This window comes from Miscanthus floridulus, chromosome 5, assembly GCF_019320115.1.
Source record: "Miscanthus floridulus cultivar M001 chromosome 5, ASM1932011v1, whole genome shotgun sequence".
In the NCBI taxonomy this organism is placed as follows: Eukaryota; Viridiplantae; Streptophyta; class Magnoliopsida; order Poales; family Poaceae; genus Miscanthus; species Miscanthus floridulus.
The window spans coordinates 95,537,885-95,553,825 of NC_089584.1; the positions used below are offsets into that span (position 1 = coordinate 95,537,885).

The 15,941-nt window shown below is 43.8% G+C and overlaps 1 protein-coding gene across 1 annotated transcript; it reads left to right on the forward strand.

The window, feature by feature from the left end:
• Positions 1-9,351: 9,351 nt before the first annotated feature.
• On the forward strand, positions 9,352-12,036 carry LOC136452670 (putative receptor protein kinase ZmPK1). Its single transcript, XM_066453258.1, has one exon. The coding sequence runs from the start codon at positions 9,533-9,535 to the stop codon at positions 11,939-11,941; it is 2,409 nt and encodes an 802-aa protein (XP_066309355.1). The 5' UTR covers positions 9,352-9,532; the 3' UTR covers positions 11,942-12,036.
• Positions 12,037-15,941: the final 3,905 nt, after the last annotated feature.

Below are 15,941 nucleotides of genomic sequence, written 5' to 3' on the forward strand. Positions count from 1 at the left end.
AGGACAATTATATCTATGCAGGTGGTTTTTATAAGATTTCTGTAACGTAAATGCACATAACATATATATACAGTGATTATAAAAAAATAAGGGGTTATGTACTGGGGCTTGTCTTAGGTAGGCGCGGTGTCAACTGAGTCAGTCGATGGCGGCTCCGGGACCGCCTCCTGCACGAGAATCTCCTCCTCGTACTCCTCGACGATCTCCTCGAACTCGTGCTCGTCGGTGGTCACGATCTCTGCCGACTCGTTCTCTATATACATGCGATGACGATGATGCAACTATTTAGTATTTAGGCAACAACAACTCTTAAAAATAGAAATATGCATATAAAGCTACTAAGCTAACTCTAATGACTAAGATACTAAGCTAACTATCATCTTTACCAAGCAAAGTGTTGGGTTCAACTAACAAACCCTTAGCTTAACAAATTAAGGATATATCTTTATTTCTACTAGTGATTGAATGTATATTGAAACAAAGATCATTTAACTACCCTAATGCTTAGTCTATTCTAAGGCTACAAAAATTACAGTGAGCACATAATAATACAATGAAGCTACCATAAAAATTTTAGGACTAAAGCTATCACCGATTTATCACAAAAATTCCTACAATATTTAACCTAATACTATTAAGCACTCTCAAATGACTTAATAGCCCCTAGTATCAACATGTATATGCATACATTAATTACACCAACAGATAGATCACAATTCTAGGAACCTAACCAAATTTATTTCATAATTTTTAGGCAGATACAAGATTTTATATTTAATTAAACAAAACTGGCTCTCGAATAAAAATATAAAGCTATTTCTAATTCTTAACGAAAAAGAGAAACCGAACTGGCCCAGCGCGGCCCACACGCGTGGCCTGCGTGACCCAGCGCGCGCGTGCGCTCACGTGGTGGCCCATAGATACGGCCCACGCGGACACCGGCCCGCGTCAAGGAAAGCCTGCGTGCTGGCGATTTTGCAAAAAAGACCTCGAACTCCTCCTAATTTATAACTAAGTACTAACACTATTTTCTCCTCTCTCATACCTTCTCATTTAACCCTCTGACCTTTTCCTAATTCACCCGCGCGCACCCCCAATGACTCAGCGCACGGCGGTGCGGCGGGCGATTACACGATGCAACAGCGCCGGCCACCAGAGGCTCGCGTTGGCCCATCGGTCGGGCCGACCTTCGACTACGGTCCAACCACCTACACCAAGCAGCAACGCGGGGCGGCGGAACGCGCTGGAGCGAGCTGGAACAACGCGCGGCCATCCGCGGCGGCGGCGCACTCGCTTCGATGAGCTGGGGCTGCTACGGACCTAACTGGCAGCGCGTGAGCATCAGGAGGCTACCATGGGCCAGGACGAGGTGACGGTTGGAGTGGAGGATGGTGGAGGAGGGGTGGCCACGTGCGGCCGAGCCGTTCGGCGGCGCACCGTGGTGGCGTGGTCGCGTCAACAGCGACGGAGAGGCGGTAGCGGTTCCTCTGGCGTGCGCAAGGTGGAGAGGGAGGCAAGGCGAAGCTAGTGGTGCAGGTGAATTGGACCGAGGCGGACGGTAAGGAGACTGCCCTCGTCCATGGCCGATCGTGGCCTTATCGGCACGACGACGGGAAAGCTCCAAATTAGAGCTTGGCAGTGCATGCTTCATGGTTGGGTGGGGTTGGGTAGCTAGAGAACTCACTAGCGGGGTTGTAGACGGGCGAATTGATTGGAGATGACGTCTCGCTGTCTAACGTGCTGGCGCGACTCCGACGGCGACAACAGAGGGAAAGAGGGAGACGGGTCCGAGCTTTGGCCGTCTCACCTTGGCAGCTAGCAGTCGGACGGACCCTGCGACCGTGTCTACGCACTCGCTACGCGACACGCGACCAGACCACGTGCGCGCGCAGGGAGGCAAATGGGGGCGCAGCCTGCACGGCCGCAGCGCCATTAAGGCGAGGCGACGGCGCGAGCGCAGTCGGGACAGCCCACATGCACGCGGTGGCAGAGCGAGCGGTAGCAGCGCAACACGGTGTCGTGGTGCAGGGCGGGGCAAGCGGCAGCAGCAGCGGCTCCGTGCGGTGGGGCCAGCGGCAGCCGGGCCACAGCCAGGCCAGAGGCAGCCATGGCCGGCCACGCGCGGCAGTGTGCGCACACGCGACCAGCGTGGTGACGCCGAGCGCCCGAGCTTGGTGACCGCGTCCACCCGGCGAGACAACCCGAGAACGTGTTGTGCACGCATTTTAAAGCAGCGCCTATAACAACTAAACGGTTGCTCTTAAGCCTAAACCATCTTCACCATGCTCAAGAGAGCATATCAGGCTACCAACCCAAGCTAAAACACGACATCATCTCTTAACTCGATTTCACAAAATAAATTGCCAAACATGACATTGTCTTGGTGTATATATATACTTAAATTCTTCTAAGTCCTTGAGCTGAATTTGATTTCAAGTTTTATTTTTAGGCTATTAGAAAGGTTAGCTAGCAATGTTATTTTTTCGTAGCAAGTATTTCATTATCATCTACAAAGTTTGTACTTCAAACTTTATTTAAGTATCACACACATGTTCTATTGTATTTTTGTTCAATAAAAATTGGTTTTTCACCCTACTTAACATGAGTTATTGAATAAGTTTCCATTTAATATTTTTATTGGTCATTTTAGGCTACAAGAAATTCATCAACACTTTCTATCACATGTATTATTATATAAACATGATGCTCATAACATGATTTAGTAGTTTGTTTAGGACGTAACATCGAGGGTGTTACACTGGTTTAGCTCCTTGCAGTTTAACTAGATGATGACACGCATCAGTGCATATACTATCTTTGATGCCGACCTCAACTAGTTGAATACTGAGCGCAGAAGGCAAAAACCGCTTGCGGATCCAGGTGTACACACTGTATTCCTGTGCAGTTTCACTTTGGTTTTAGATGATGTGAACTGATGGGACCGTTTGTGCATTTGTGGAAGAGGACCAAGACCGCAAGCTGGAAAGAAGACAGAATAATTGTCTAATAGGCTGGTGGTTTATGTTTTTGAGAGGATATCCTTCAACCTGTGGTTTATGTGAATTCGAGTGCCCTGACATTTGCATAAACCAAAATTTTTTACCAGACGATTAAAAAAAATGTTTATCAGAGTCAAAGCTAAGAGGAGTAATTGCGTACCGTATTGTGTGTGTATTTTATCACCAAATGTTCGATACAGTAATAACAAATCAACAGGTCAGAACTCGCCCATGTCACGTGTTTAATATTTGATCGATTTGTCGTATAGCCAACTAGAATGCTGCAATTGCTTGGAACCCTAAATTTGTTTCTTCTTCTTCTTTGATGTTAATATAATGTTATGTTCATCTCGTGACCCAAGTCGTATTGTTCGAAGCCATTTTCCTGGGTTAGTACTGGGCATCTTGGAAGAAGACGAAGATCCGGCTTCCCCGCCGTTAACGCGTGCGCCGACAGCCTCGTGCGGAAAAAAAAGTGAAACTCACATGTTATAAAGCTGTATGTTTATCTATTAGTTAACAGAAGCTAAGGACAACTTGAACCGTCTTGTTTTTCCCCCAGAAAATTCTGGAATCCACGGTATGCGTTGCGTTTGTTAATCTTTGTCAAGATGTCGTTCATCTGGAAGCCGTGTCAAAGTGTAGTTAGGGTGCCTTATTGTGAAAAAAATCATAACTGAAAGATATCTTTACGATCTGGCCGCATTGCTTCTAATTTGACAGAACTTCTCAACTTACTGGTCCACATTATTTTCCTTTAGTAAGCCTTTACTATAAATAATAAAGCACCCAGTCATCTTCCTCTCCACTTCACCATGTCATTATCTCTTACCCATTGGGCATCTTTTCTCTTTATATTAGATTTTTTAGATAATGGAATAAGCATCCGGCTTCATACTCTTTATATTAGATAGATAAGGATCCTATGGGCAGCATCTTAGAAAGAACAGTCGACGATTTTGATGCCCTGGTCTGGTCCTGCAGGAGCAAACACAATCGAACGAATATTGGGAATGGTCCTCCTCTGCTAGGTCACACCAATGATACTCCTATGTATCTTGGCAAAAGAAAAAAAAAGAGTGCATACACCTATGTATCTTGGCAAAAGAGAAGAAAAAAAGAGTGCATATATTTCTCAATTAATCACAGTACAATCACCTACTACACATCCACAGGCGTCGGCAAGGTCTAGTCTAGCCATGAATTGCATCTTCTTGACCTGTTTCACGGCCATAAAACTGTCACCGAGTCCGTCGTTTTCTTAAAGAGTGCTCAGCGCGGGCTTAAGATAATTGCGGTTGTTGTGCCCAAGGTTATTCTATCACCGTACCGGAGCATTTCTGTTGTGAACAAAAACAACTGGCCATGACCTTTTAGCATGCGCAACTTATTAGTTCACATTTAGATTTAGCTAATTTTGGTTTTCGGCATCTGTCATGACGTTGGATTATTCTTTTACTCGTCGCCGCGGCAATGGGCAGTCAGAACCAGCGGCCTCCATTTGAAGAAGGCGACGACCCGGTTCCGGACCTCCCACGAGACGCATGGCTTGCAAGTGGTAATATATCTCTTTGTTCTCTTGATTGTTATTAATTGTGCATTTAGTGATAACATTAACCGCATCATCCCTACCTGTGCCTGGTCCGGAACAAATAGTCTAGAAGGGGCGTCACCGTGCACGACCAAGCGACGCCAACAGACCAACCACGGTCAACCTGTATTGTATGCTTCCCAACCATCTCCCTCGACTATTAACCTCGTCGACTTTAATATTGACGGAGAAAAAAGTCGACTAGGAAGACACTCAAACTATAGGAAAATATAGGAGTAATAAAGAAGGCTAAATAGATTTTTTTTGAAACTAGGCTAAATAGACTCTTTAGAACTAATTTTTCTTTTCTTTTAGTGGATTAACGCTAATTTTGGTGAGTGCGCCTCCTGACGGTGTCGCCGTGCCGAGCCTCCTAATTAATTTGCAGCCTAAAAATTCAGCGTTTTCTCAGGCCTGGCCTAGAAATGTAGCCTCAGCAAAGGCCCAGACTTGTTTGAGCTTTTCCTTTCCAGGCCGTGCCACCTACGTCTAGACAGGCCACAAAATTGGGCCTATACGTTGCTTCGGTCCTCTTAGGCCTTTTGCCCATTTTTAGGTCGTGCGAACCACTAGCTGCTACGGCTCCATCTTGTCTGGCGCCTCGTCGGTTGCTACTTGCTAGCAGAAAAACGACATCTTTAAAATTTGATATCTTATTCAAACCATTTAAATCACCTTCCCGAGCGATTGTTAAGGTGGTTTCATCTCTTTTAGTTAAAATTTCAGTGCTGGGTCATTTCTGTAATGAGGGCGAGGAGTTTGTTTCTAGCTCTGTGCGACAATATCTCAGTAATTGTTGCTAACGATTTGTTAGCCAATGAGTAATGAATTGATACCTAGTTTAAAAAAAAACGGTAAATAGATAACAAGATTTGTAACAAACCATAAAAAATGTCTCTAAGCCTCTATTTTTTGAGAAAAATCCTAGATTAGGATAAAAAAACACATATAAAATCTCACAAAAAATCTCTAGGAGCTACCAAAAAAATTAGGTCTAGTAAAATGGAAAACTATCTAGAAAAATTAAAAGTCCCAAAACATTATAATTGATGTATAAATATGTTTTAAAATTTTCACAAAAAATATGAGATGGAACTAACAAGGATGCAACATACATTTAATGTAGAATACATTTAGCAAGACGACATATTTTTCTAGATACCTTTTCCTATTTTTCTAGAAATAAATATAATATTGGAAGCTTTTAGATATATTTATATTAGTTCCAAATATATATTATTTCGATTTGTCATGTCTCAGTCAATCTCTATGTTTTTTCTTGGTATTTTTAGAAGCTTAGAGACATTTTTGTGGTTTAAATATCTTATATGATATTTTTGGAGCTTTTAAACTAAAAAACATGATACCACCCTGAAAACAAATTCTAACCAGGGCTAGGAGGTAATTTGAATAGTTTTAAAAGTTGAGTAGGTAAGATGTCTGGTTTTAGGATTCAATATAAAAAGGAAAAACTAGATGATAACGATAGTTTATCAAGGTAAAGTGAACATTTTCTAATTGCTATACTCCTATACACGTTTTTTGAGTGGATCACTATCTTTATTCATTCAACGAAATATAGTTACAAATGGCATCGGGAGGCTGTGGGCTAAGGGAGAGAGAGCGTCTTCCTTTTTTTTCTCCACATGGGCCATGTCTTGTTTTGCTTGGCCGCCTTAGTGTCTCACGTAAACAAATGTGCTCGCAGCGGCTTATGGCAGCCGCAGCAGCTGTTTCTTTTTCTTTTTTCTTTTTTTAGTTTTTATCAGCAAAAAAATATTTTTTTGTGAAGTTAGAACGCTTTTTTATTTAATACTATAAAATGAGCAGGGTATATGCTTTTTGTAGTAATCTAGACAAATGATCGGTGGAGTTTTGGCTGACAAGAAGGAGCGGCTAGGCCCCTATCATTGGTAGAACTGTAGAAGGAGCTTACTGTTTGTTGGACCGGTGGTTTTTACGATTGATAAGTTGGCTCATGTTGTTTTGTTATGAGAGAAAAATAATGTACCATGACTGATAAACCGAGCTGATAAGTTCAAGCGAACAGGTAAAGTGAAAATTGTTCATCTGTTAAAAGAAAATTGTTAAAGCCCAATGAAAAACGTTATCCTGTTATGCTGGAATATTTTTCTTTTCCGCCCGAAACAATTTTTTCTAAACATAGAACATTTGTCTCATGAATCTAATATAATGTTTCAATAAAAAATATTCTCGCTTCAAGAGAAAATTGATATAGGTTTCAAAAATATTCTGCCATGACCCATTAATTCTTGGTCATTCTGTAATTGCTGATGATTCAGCTATGTTTGAGTAATGAAAATCCCTATTTTTCCAAAAAAAAAAAAAAAACTCATTGGAAACCCCATGCGCCAAAGGTACTGGATTTGACAAAACTCCTAACAGGTATAATAATAAGCCACCTCAGCAAAATCCTAGGTGAAAGAAAGAGAGTAAATCGGTTGACTCTTTCGTCGACCGTCTCATCACGCAAGCCAAGACAGCAAGCGCCGAGCACGCGACTGGTTGGCGCCAAGCTAGGCGCCTCCGCATGAGTTTGTGGACCCACGGCCGCACATGGCCATTGCCCAGCCTCGCCCATGCCGCATAAACTGAGATGAGTTTGGAGAACAAGCAGATAAAGGAAGGACGGGCACAAGTGCTGGGCCCACATAAATAAAAAATGTCTTTGAAATTTGTGAAGAGACTAATTGGCGTATGAATAGTCTTTTAAGCTAGTCTTAAGGTGACATGGTTGAGCTATTAGGCAAGCTTATTGGCCCCCCGTCCGTTCCCAGGAATGATGCATATGCAGAATTTCTGGCCTAAATTGTTAGTTAATTTATATAAGCTCTGGTGTTATTTTGCCCTAACTGAACGAGACCTAAATGAAACTGGACTAGAGGGAGTATTTAGCCTTTCACTAGCGGTGATACAATGTGTTTCTGTGTACCGAGGCGCATGTACTAACTTGCTCAGCATATATGATCGGCTGTACTTTTAGAAATATTAGCCTGTTCGCTGTGGCTTTAGGCCTTGTTCGCTTCGATAAAAAGACAAGTTGAAAAGTACTAGCCGTTGATTCATTGTGAGAGAAAAACACCCCCCATATACAGCCACAGCAACTGCTTGTAGTTATTTTGGCTGCCGTATGTATTATTACATGAACTAAAAGCCTGCAGCTGCAGCGGTTTAAAGCCGCAGGGAAGATTTAGTAGTACCAGATGACATCAAGGCCTGCAGGTGCTCTAACACGTTCACACGTGGCACGCTCGCTAGAAACACATCACATGTCTAGGCGTCTGGAGGTTGGGAAAAAATTACAAAAATGACGCTCGAAATATTGAGGCCTCGAGGGTTCAGCATCGTGAGAGAGAGCCGGCCGGCCTCTCATCCACACACCGTCGAGACCGGTTTCATTCAGAACTTGATATAAAGAACCGTCTGCACTAGTCCGTATACATGGCGTAGGAGTTCTGCACAGAGTAAAGGTCATCTCCCCAAGATATTTAAAACCATTCCTACATTTTTTTTACGTTTCGCTAAAATTTAACTACCGCTAATGTTGATTTACGGTGAGAAAAAAACAACGTTTATTCGCTGCAGTGTTGAAGCAGGTGCAAAAACAGTTTCGCTTTCTCGCTGCCTAGCTGATGGTGATACTCCTCATTTATTCATCATTCGTGCATGTACGGATGTACCCTCCTAATTGCTTTAGCCACCACTTCTCTCTCCTTTTTTTCTTCCTCGCATGTGTCTTCTGCCGACCGTGGCCGCCTATAGCCGAGCAGTACGGTGACGGGGCAATGAAAAAACCCAGAAATCGGATGACATGGCACCAATTTCATTTTCTTTAGAACAAAATATTGAAAATTATTGGAGGAAGGCACAAAATTGGCTTCAAACTCATTTTGCCGCGTTGCTAAACTCATGGTTTTGCAACTCTTTTTTTTAACAGCTCTTTATTTTACAAGGTCCATAGAAAATGGGCAATGAAACAGACACCTGATTCAAGAAATTCATCGCCCGATAGCTCTGTACCACATATTCATATGGCGGTTCGTACCAATCAGTAGGAACCTAAACATAGCGCGGAAACACAACTCCAGCTCGCTTTTGCACGCAAAAATTGAAAATAGATATACTATCATAATGATGTTAATATCTGGGGATATTGGCAACGTCATGCATGATATACACAAGTTGCTTGGTCAGAACTCAGAAGTCCATTATAAAGATATAACCATCACTGTCACCGTAACGAACAGGGCACTGCAACTGGTAGGCGGCAAACAGCTCTGGCCCCTGCCTGTACAGCTAGCAATGCTCAAGTGAGTCTCAACACGACAACACGTCCCCCTCCCAAAAGGATGGTCATAGCCTCGTTGAATAAACAATAGGCTGATATACCAAATCATTCTTGATTTCTCACTCATGAAAGAACGCCCAAGAAAACAAATATACCATCACAAATATGATGATGTTGACAAATATGCGTAGCTTGTCGGTTGACCCCAACAAACTTCTGTTGCCAGTTCGAACGGCCGGCATCTGATTGATAGCCCAGTGATATCAAAACTATATATTATATAAGAGGAATTGAAGGGCCAAGATATTTCGTTGAAGCGAAACACCTGAAATGGATAAAAGGTAAACAGATTTATTTGCATTCAGACCTCAGTGACTCAGTCAATCCAACCCATCAACCTTAAAAGAAGAGGGGCTTAGAAAAATTACATAATTCTGTCACATTCATCCCTTTCTATTTTTTCTAAGCCGCCATGAATGACACGTTAGATAACCAGTGTGAAGAAATACCTACTGTTCCTGGCTCAGGCGTACAAGTTGCAGCATCCGTTAACGTTTTGACTTTCCGAAGGCAGCCGGCATCACAGAAAGTGGGTACTGAAACAAGACAAGATAAATTCAAGATCCATCATAAATGGAGGAACCATACCATGCCTCAAGAGTAAGACCCCGAAACATGGCCAGGTTCCTCTCTCTATTCCTTCTTCCCTTGCTCACCCTTCTTCCATCCTCACATGCTTCACCCCAGCAGATGCTATACACTGGTTCATCCTCACTGGTAGAAGACTACAAACAAAGTTTCCTTACCTCACCCAATGCTGATTTCTCCTGTGGCTTCTATGAAGTTGGAGGGAATGCTTTCTCCTTCTCTATCTGGTTCACCAACACCATGGAAAAGACAGTCGTGTGGTCTGCAAACCCCAAGTCCCCGGTGAACGGCCGTGGCTCCATGGTTTCGCTCAACCATGGTGGCAACTTGGTCCTCACTGATGTCAATGGCACCGTGACATGGGACAGCAAGACAAGTTCTGGTAGGGGCACAGCAGTTGCCCTTCTTGATACGGGCAACCTTGTCATCAGAGACTCCAACGGTGCAGTTCTATGGGAAAGCTTTTCTTCACCAACTGATACCTTGCTGCCTTTTCAGCAGCTCACCAAAGCAACACGGTTAGTCTCTGGTTACTATAGCCTGTATTTCGACAACGACAATGTGCTGCGCCTCATGTATGATGGACCAGATATATCAAGCATCTATTGGCCAAGTGCAGACTACAGTGTGTTCCAAAATGGGCGAACAAATTACAATAGCACAAGGGTTGCGGTCCTCGACGCTGAAGGTTATTTCCTCTCAAGTGATGGGCTGAACATAAAGTCATCTGATTGGGGTATTGTAATCAAGAGAAGGCTTACAGTTGATTATGATGGAAACCTCAGAATGTACAGCTTGAATGCATCTAGTGGGAACTGGATAATCTCATGGGAGGCCATAGCAAAAATGTGCGACGTGCATGGGTTATGTGGACAAAATGGGATATGCCAGTCCTCGCCCAGATTTCATTGCTCATGTCCACCAGGACATGAGATGATTGATCCACATACTTGGAACAAAGGTTGTCGGCCACAATTCAGCAAAAGGTGCAACAACACAGAAGAGTTTGAGTTCATCAAGCTCCCTCGAACTGACTTTTATGGCTTCGATCTGACCTTCAACCAGTCCATCTCACTTGAAGAATGCAGGCAAATTTGCTTGGATGCCTGCTCCTGCTCTGCTTTCACATACAAGAAGGGACCTGGATTTTGCTATACTAAAGCTGTTCTCTTCAATGGGTATAGCAACCCAAGCTTTCCTGGTGACAACTATATAAAACTACCCAAGAATTTGGGCATATCGACATCCTTAGTCTCCAGAAAGTCTCATCTCATGTGCAACCGGAATATTCCTGAAATTATAGAAGGATCTGCAAGTATGTACGGCATGAACAGTGTCGATAAAAATTGGACAACTTATTATGTGTTTGCAGCAATACTGGGAGCCCTAGTACTGCTCTTTACTAGTACAAGTTGGTGGTTTCTTTCCAGCAAGCAAAACATTCCCAAGTCAATGGAGGCAGGCTACAGGATGGTAACAAGCCAATTCAGGATGTTCACACACCGCGAGTTAAGGGAAGCAACTGGGAAGTTCAAGGAGGAGATTGGAAGAGGGGGCTCTGGAATTGTTTACAGAGGAGTACTTGAAGATAAGCGAGTAGTGGCAGTGAAGAAGCTAACAAACTTCTCACACAGTGAGGAGGAATTGTGGGCAGAAATGAGTATAATTGGAAGGATTAACCACATGAATTTAGTAAGGATGTGGGGGTTTTGTTCTGAGGGTCAACATAAACTACTAGTGTATGAGTATGTGGAGAATGAATCACTTGACAGGTATCTATTTGGTAATGTAAGTAGTGAGAGACTAATTGCATGGAGCCAACGATTCAAAATAGCTTTGGGAACAGCAAGAGGCTTGGCCTATCTCCATCATGAGTGCCTTGAGTGGGTGATCCACTGTGATGTAAAACCAGAGAACATACTCCTGACCCGAGATTTTGAAGCTAAGATAGCAGACTTTGGACTAGCCAAACTCTCAAAGAGAGGCAGCTCAAGTTTCAAGCTCACACACATGAGAGGAACAATGGGGTACATGGCCCCAGAGTGGGCGTTAAACTTGCCAATCAACGCAAAAGTTGATGTCTACAGTTATGGTGTTGTCCTTCTTGAGATTTTGACAGGTACTAGGATATCAAGTGGGATAACTGTCGATGGGATGGAAATCGAACTTAGACAGTTTGTGCAGGTCTTGAAGCAATTTCTGGAGAGTGGAGATGTGAAGGATATAGTTGATCATAGACTGCAAGGTCATTTCAATCCTGAGCAAGCAATGGTAATGTTACAAGTTGCTATAGCTTGTCTTGAAGAAAGAAATAGCAGGCCTACAATGAACGATCTTGTAAAAGAGCTCTTGGCATGTGCTGACCAAGATGATCACCCGGCCTACTCATGGTGAGTTGCAATAAGCAATCCTGTTTTGGTTTGCAAAATGAAGAATTGAATTCTCGAGTAGTATTCAAATTAAGGAGTATTTGCTAGAGAAAATGAGTCAGTCCTTTTGTTGTATGAATCCTTCTATGGACAAATTCAGATCCTTCAATTGCAATGGTTCAATGGAACCCTGAAGCATTTTTTTTTTACTTCGCACTTCTGGTAAATATTACCATGGGTTGATCAGTTGGGTCTTTATGCACAAAGCTTCATATTTAGTTTGACTATATACAGTGGCGGATCTACAAACCAGGCGCACGGGGGGGGGGGGGGGGGGGGGGGGGGGGGGGGGGTGCCTAAATAATAGAAGGCAAGAAATCTTACTAGCCCTACACTAGTAGATGCAATAGATATGACAAATAACACAATCTTATAGGTTTGACACAAGGGATAAAATCATGTATTGCTTCTATTATTGCAAGTTATAAGCTTTGCCGGCAAGCTGCTCCTGTTGCAGAAGTTCAGAGCTCATAACCGAGCTTGAGGTCCCATGTTCATCAAATAATTTCTCCTAAATTCACATATACGTTATTCAATCTATTTTAAGCAATGTGTTCTGGACATAAATGTCTACAGATCTTGTTTGAGGACATGGATCAAAATCTACACGGTTTAGAAGTTGCAGAGCTCAAATACAACTAAAACACTGTAAATTTGGTAACAAATTCAGAGTTCAATCTTCAGCTGTATAAGAGATTCAAGCTGACGGATTTTAATATAACTCAGTATCTCACTGTTGAAGCTGATATGTTCAACGATCTAAATATGATCTAAAATATCATGATTTCATATGTGAACGACTCAATCGGTCTTAAGCTAAACTATTCCAGTGTTCCAAATAAATCAAGGCCGCGGGCAGAGTAAAAAAACTACTTACGTAGCAGTCAGCAATGCCTGTAGCAAGCAGCAGGCAGCAGGCAGCAGGGCGCCGCGGGGACGGGCCGGCCAGCCGGCCGCACGCGGGCGGCGGGCGGATTGGAGGCCAGTCGCGCGGCTGCTGGTCGGGGCGCGGATGCTCGGTCGCGGTCTCGCGGAAGCCGGACTGCTGGAGGCGGAGTAGTAGAGATGAGCGGCCGGGCGGCTGCCTGTTGGAGCGCTCAGAATTCGGCCGCCGTTCGGGAGTTCCTCCGAGTCGGGAGCTGGAGAGGCGACGTGCAAGATTCAGCGGCCTGCGGGGCTGGTGGGCTGGTGGGCTGGAAGGCTGCGCGTCGGGGAGGGCTGGTGGCTGGCTCTGAAGTGCTACCCCTTATAATTTTGGGCCGCGCCCCGGGCTGCAGCAGCCCCAGCCCGGGCCGCGAATCCGCCCTATACCTCATGGTGTCGCAGCTCGTGAATTTTTCTCGTGGAACCACGTGGTCCGTATCATATCTAGGTGCTAAATAACGACCACGGATGAATGGATGATCTGATATAACCCAAACCAAAGACATGGTAGCTTCGGTACAAGGTTTTCGTTACGAGGGCAGGTTTGCGTCACGAGGGCATGCAGAATCATCCAATCCTACATCCTGTTCGGGAGGCCGTATCGTATCGTGGATTATTTACTGCTAGCTGGTTTGGTGTGAGAGAAAAACACTGTTCCTATCTGGAAATTTACGATCGTTTACGAGCAAGCTCCTAGTACCGAAGCTAGCCCAAGTGTTTGGTTTGGGTCATGTCATCGATTCATCCGTCGTGGAGTCGTTCTGTGTAGCACCTACGGATACGGACCATATGGTTCCGCGAGAAAGGTTCGGACGAACCCATGCTAGACCATTCTAAACCAGAGGTGGAACCAGGGGGCTAGCAGGGGCGGTGCCCCCCCCCAACACAGTACAAAAATATTAATACCCCTATAAATATTCATTTTACAGCATAACAATGCATCAAATTAGCTGTTTTTATGATAACCTTGTGATTTTTCTTTTATAAATACTAACTACATATGTAAAAATATTAAAAAATTGTTAAGAAATACGTTTAGGCATATATTTATCACTTTTAGACATGTCATCATATTTACCCGGCCCCCTTAATCAAAATGGCTGGGCCTCTGATCCAAACCAAATTCATTGCTTGATCGCACCGCTGCACTGGGCAGATCCCCGCTCGTGACGCCGCAAGCCACCTCCCTGCTTGCTCGCACCGCCGCATGCTGTGTCAGGCACGGTTTCTCCATGCTCGCTCCCTCTACCGTGCTTGGGCAGATCCCTGTTCGCGTCGCTCGCTAGCCAGCCAGCTGCTCGTGTTGTGCCACGCTGCCACCGCTAGCGGATTTGCTGGGGTGTGGAGGGGGATGGAAACAGGAAGTGGAGTGGAGATAAATAAAAAGGTATAATATTTACTCGATATGCTGACATTTGAAAAGCTAGACAGGGTTTTAATGAGCTTAAAATAAGAACAAAAATTCTCACTAGCTAAAGTGTGCATTGACAAGAGATATTTTAGACCATATTGCTATATTTTAGATTCAAAAACCTCTACTATTTGAGGTAATCAACGATCTTTTCAGCTTGAATTATGTTGCTCACTAACTGAAGGGTGTAACAGAACCAGCCAAATCATAAGAACGTAAGTACAAAAACAATCACCGAAGCGATCAAAATTCCTGTACTTAAGCTCCCATAATCCCGGTAGTCCGGAAATCACGAAGGATTTCAACCAACTCGACATGCAAACCAAGACCATAGTGATTCAACACAACATATCATTCGTTACAACATTTCACAAGTAGCATTCGGATTACATCCATCAGAGTTCAAATAAATATTACAAACCAAGTTTGAATTTACGGAAGCAACATAGTTTAGTACATAACTTCATAGTTTCAAATACATTGCCAGACGTCAGTCGTGTCCCACAAAAGCATAATCAGGTACAAGAACTAGTAGAGACCGCGTCCAACGGTCTAGTCTTCATCCCCAGCCGAGAGAAGGCAATACTTGCAGCAACCAAAGTAGAACTGGTCATCTGCAACAGGTGGGAGATAAACCCTGAGTACGAGAAGGTACTCAGCTAGACTTACCCGTCAAAACCAGAAATAAAAGACACCAAGGATCATGTAAGGCTTATGTGGTGGGCGAGCTTGACACAGTTGCATAAAAGAGCTTATGATTATACTAACCAATTTAAACTTAGCATTAAGCTTATCATCATTTACCTGTCCACTAGATTAGCACCTGTACTAGAGCACTCACTTATTAGGAGCAAACAATATTAACCATAGCAGGTATAATAAGGCTGTCATCATCATATCATCATTTCCGAACCATTAGGTTATTTAGTGTATCTACTTTGGAGATAAGTCCGTCAAGTTCTCACTAACTGGGAGAGACGACGACTCGAATCGAATTACAACTCAGCTAAGGGGGTATTCCTAACTCTCACCCTGGCATACTTTGCAAGAGTAGCCGTAGGTCACCTTTGGAACAACTCAGGAATCAAATTCGCGGGTTCGATCAGCGCCAGCACTCTCGAGAATTACCCTTCTGCCAGGATGATCAGGACTTTTAAATCACCTGCCCTTGGACTCACGCCTACGGCTCCCTTCCGAGGCACACTTTATACTTATTGACTCCCGGCCTGAGGTGAGCTACTCGGCTTCGTGGTCGGTTTCCAGACCCGGCCAACTAAGAGAGAGGCATGCGTTCAACATGAACAGGAAAGGCTCCAAGATTCAGTCCTTAAGCAACACAGACGGAGTCACTACAAACCGGCAAGCCTCCGCCCGGTCTTCAATTCAAATTAAGACAGGTTCTTTTCCACGATAGCAAATATAGCCAACCGTGCCATATGTATATCCCTATAGCTCGCAGGTGACAGGAAATCACCTGACTTCTACCGCGTTAAAGCAGGGCTAAGCACTACACGAGCCTGAGCTACATAGGATTCAGGGTATCAATATCTAGACAAGGATTGAATAACAAATACAGCAAGTGTTTGCATCCAACACCTAAACTTAATGCAACAATATACATATGTAACAA

Excerpts from the sequence above, each read along its gene's own strand:
- LOC136452670 (XM_066453258.1), top strand. The coding sequence starts at position 9,533 with ATGGAGGAACCATACCATGCCTCAAGAGTAAGACCCCGAAACATGGCC.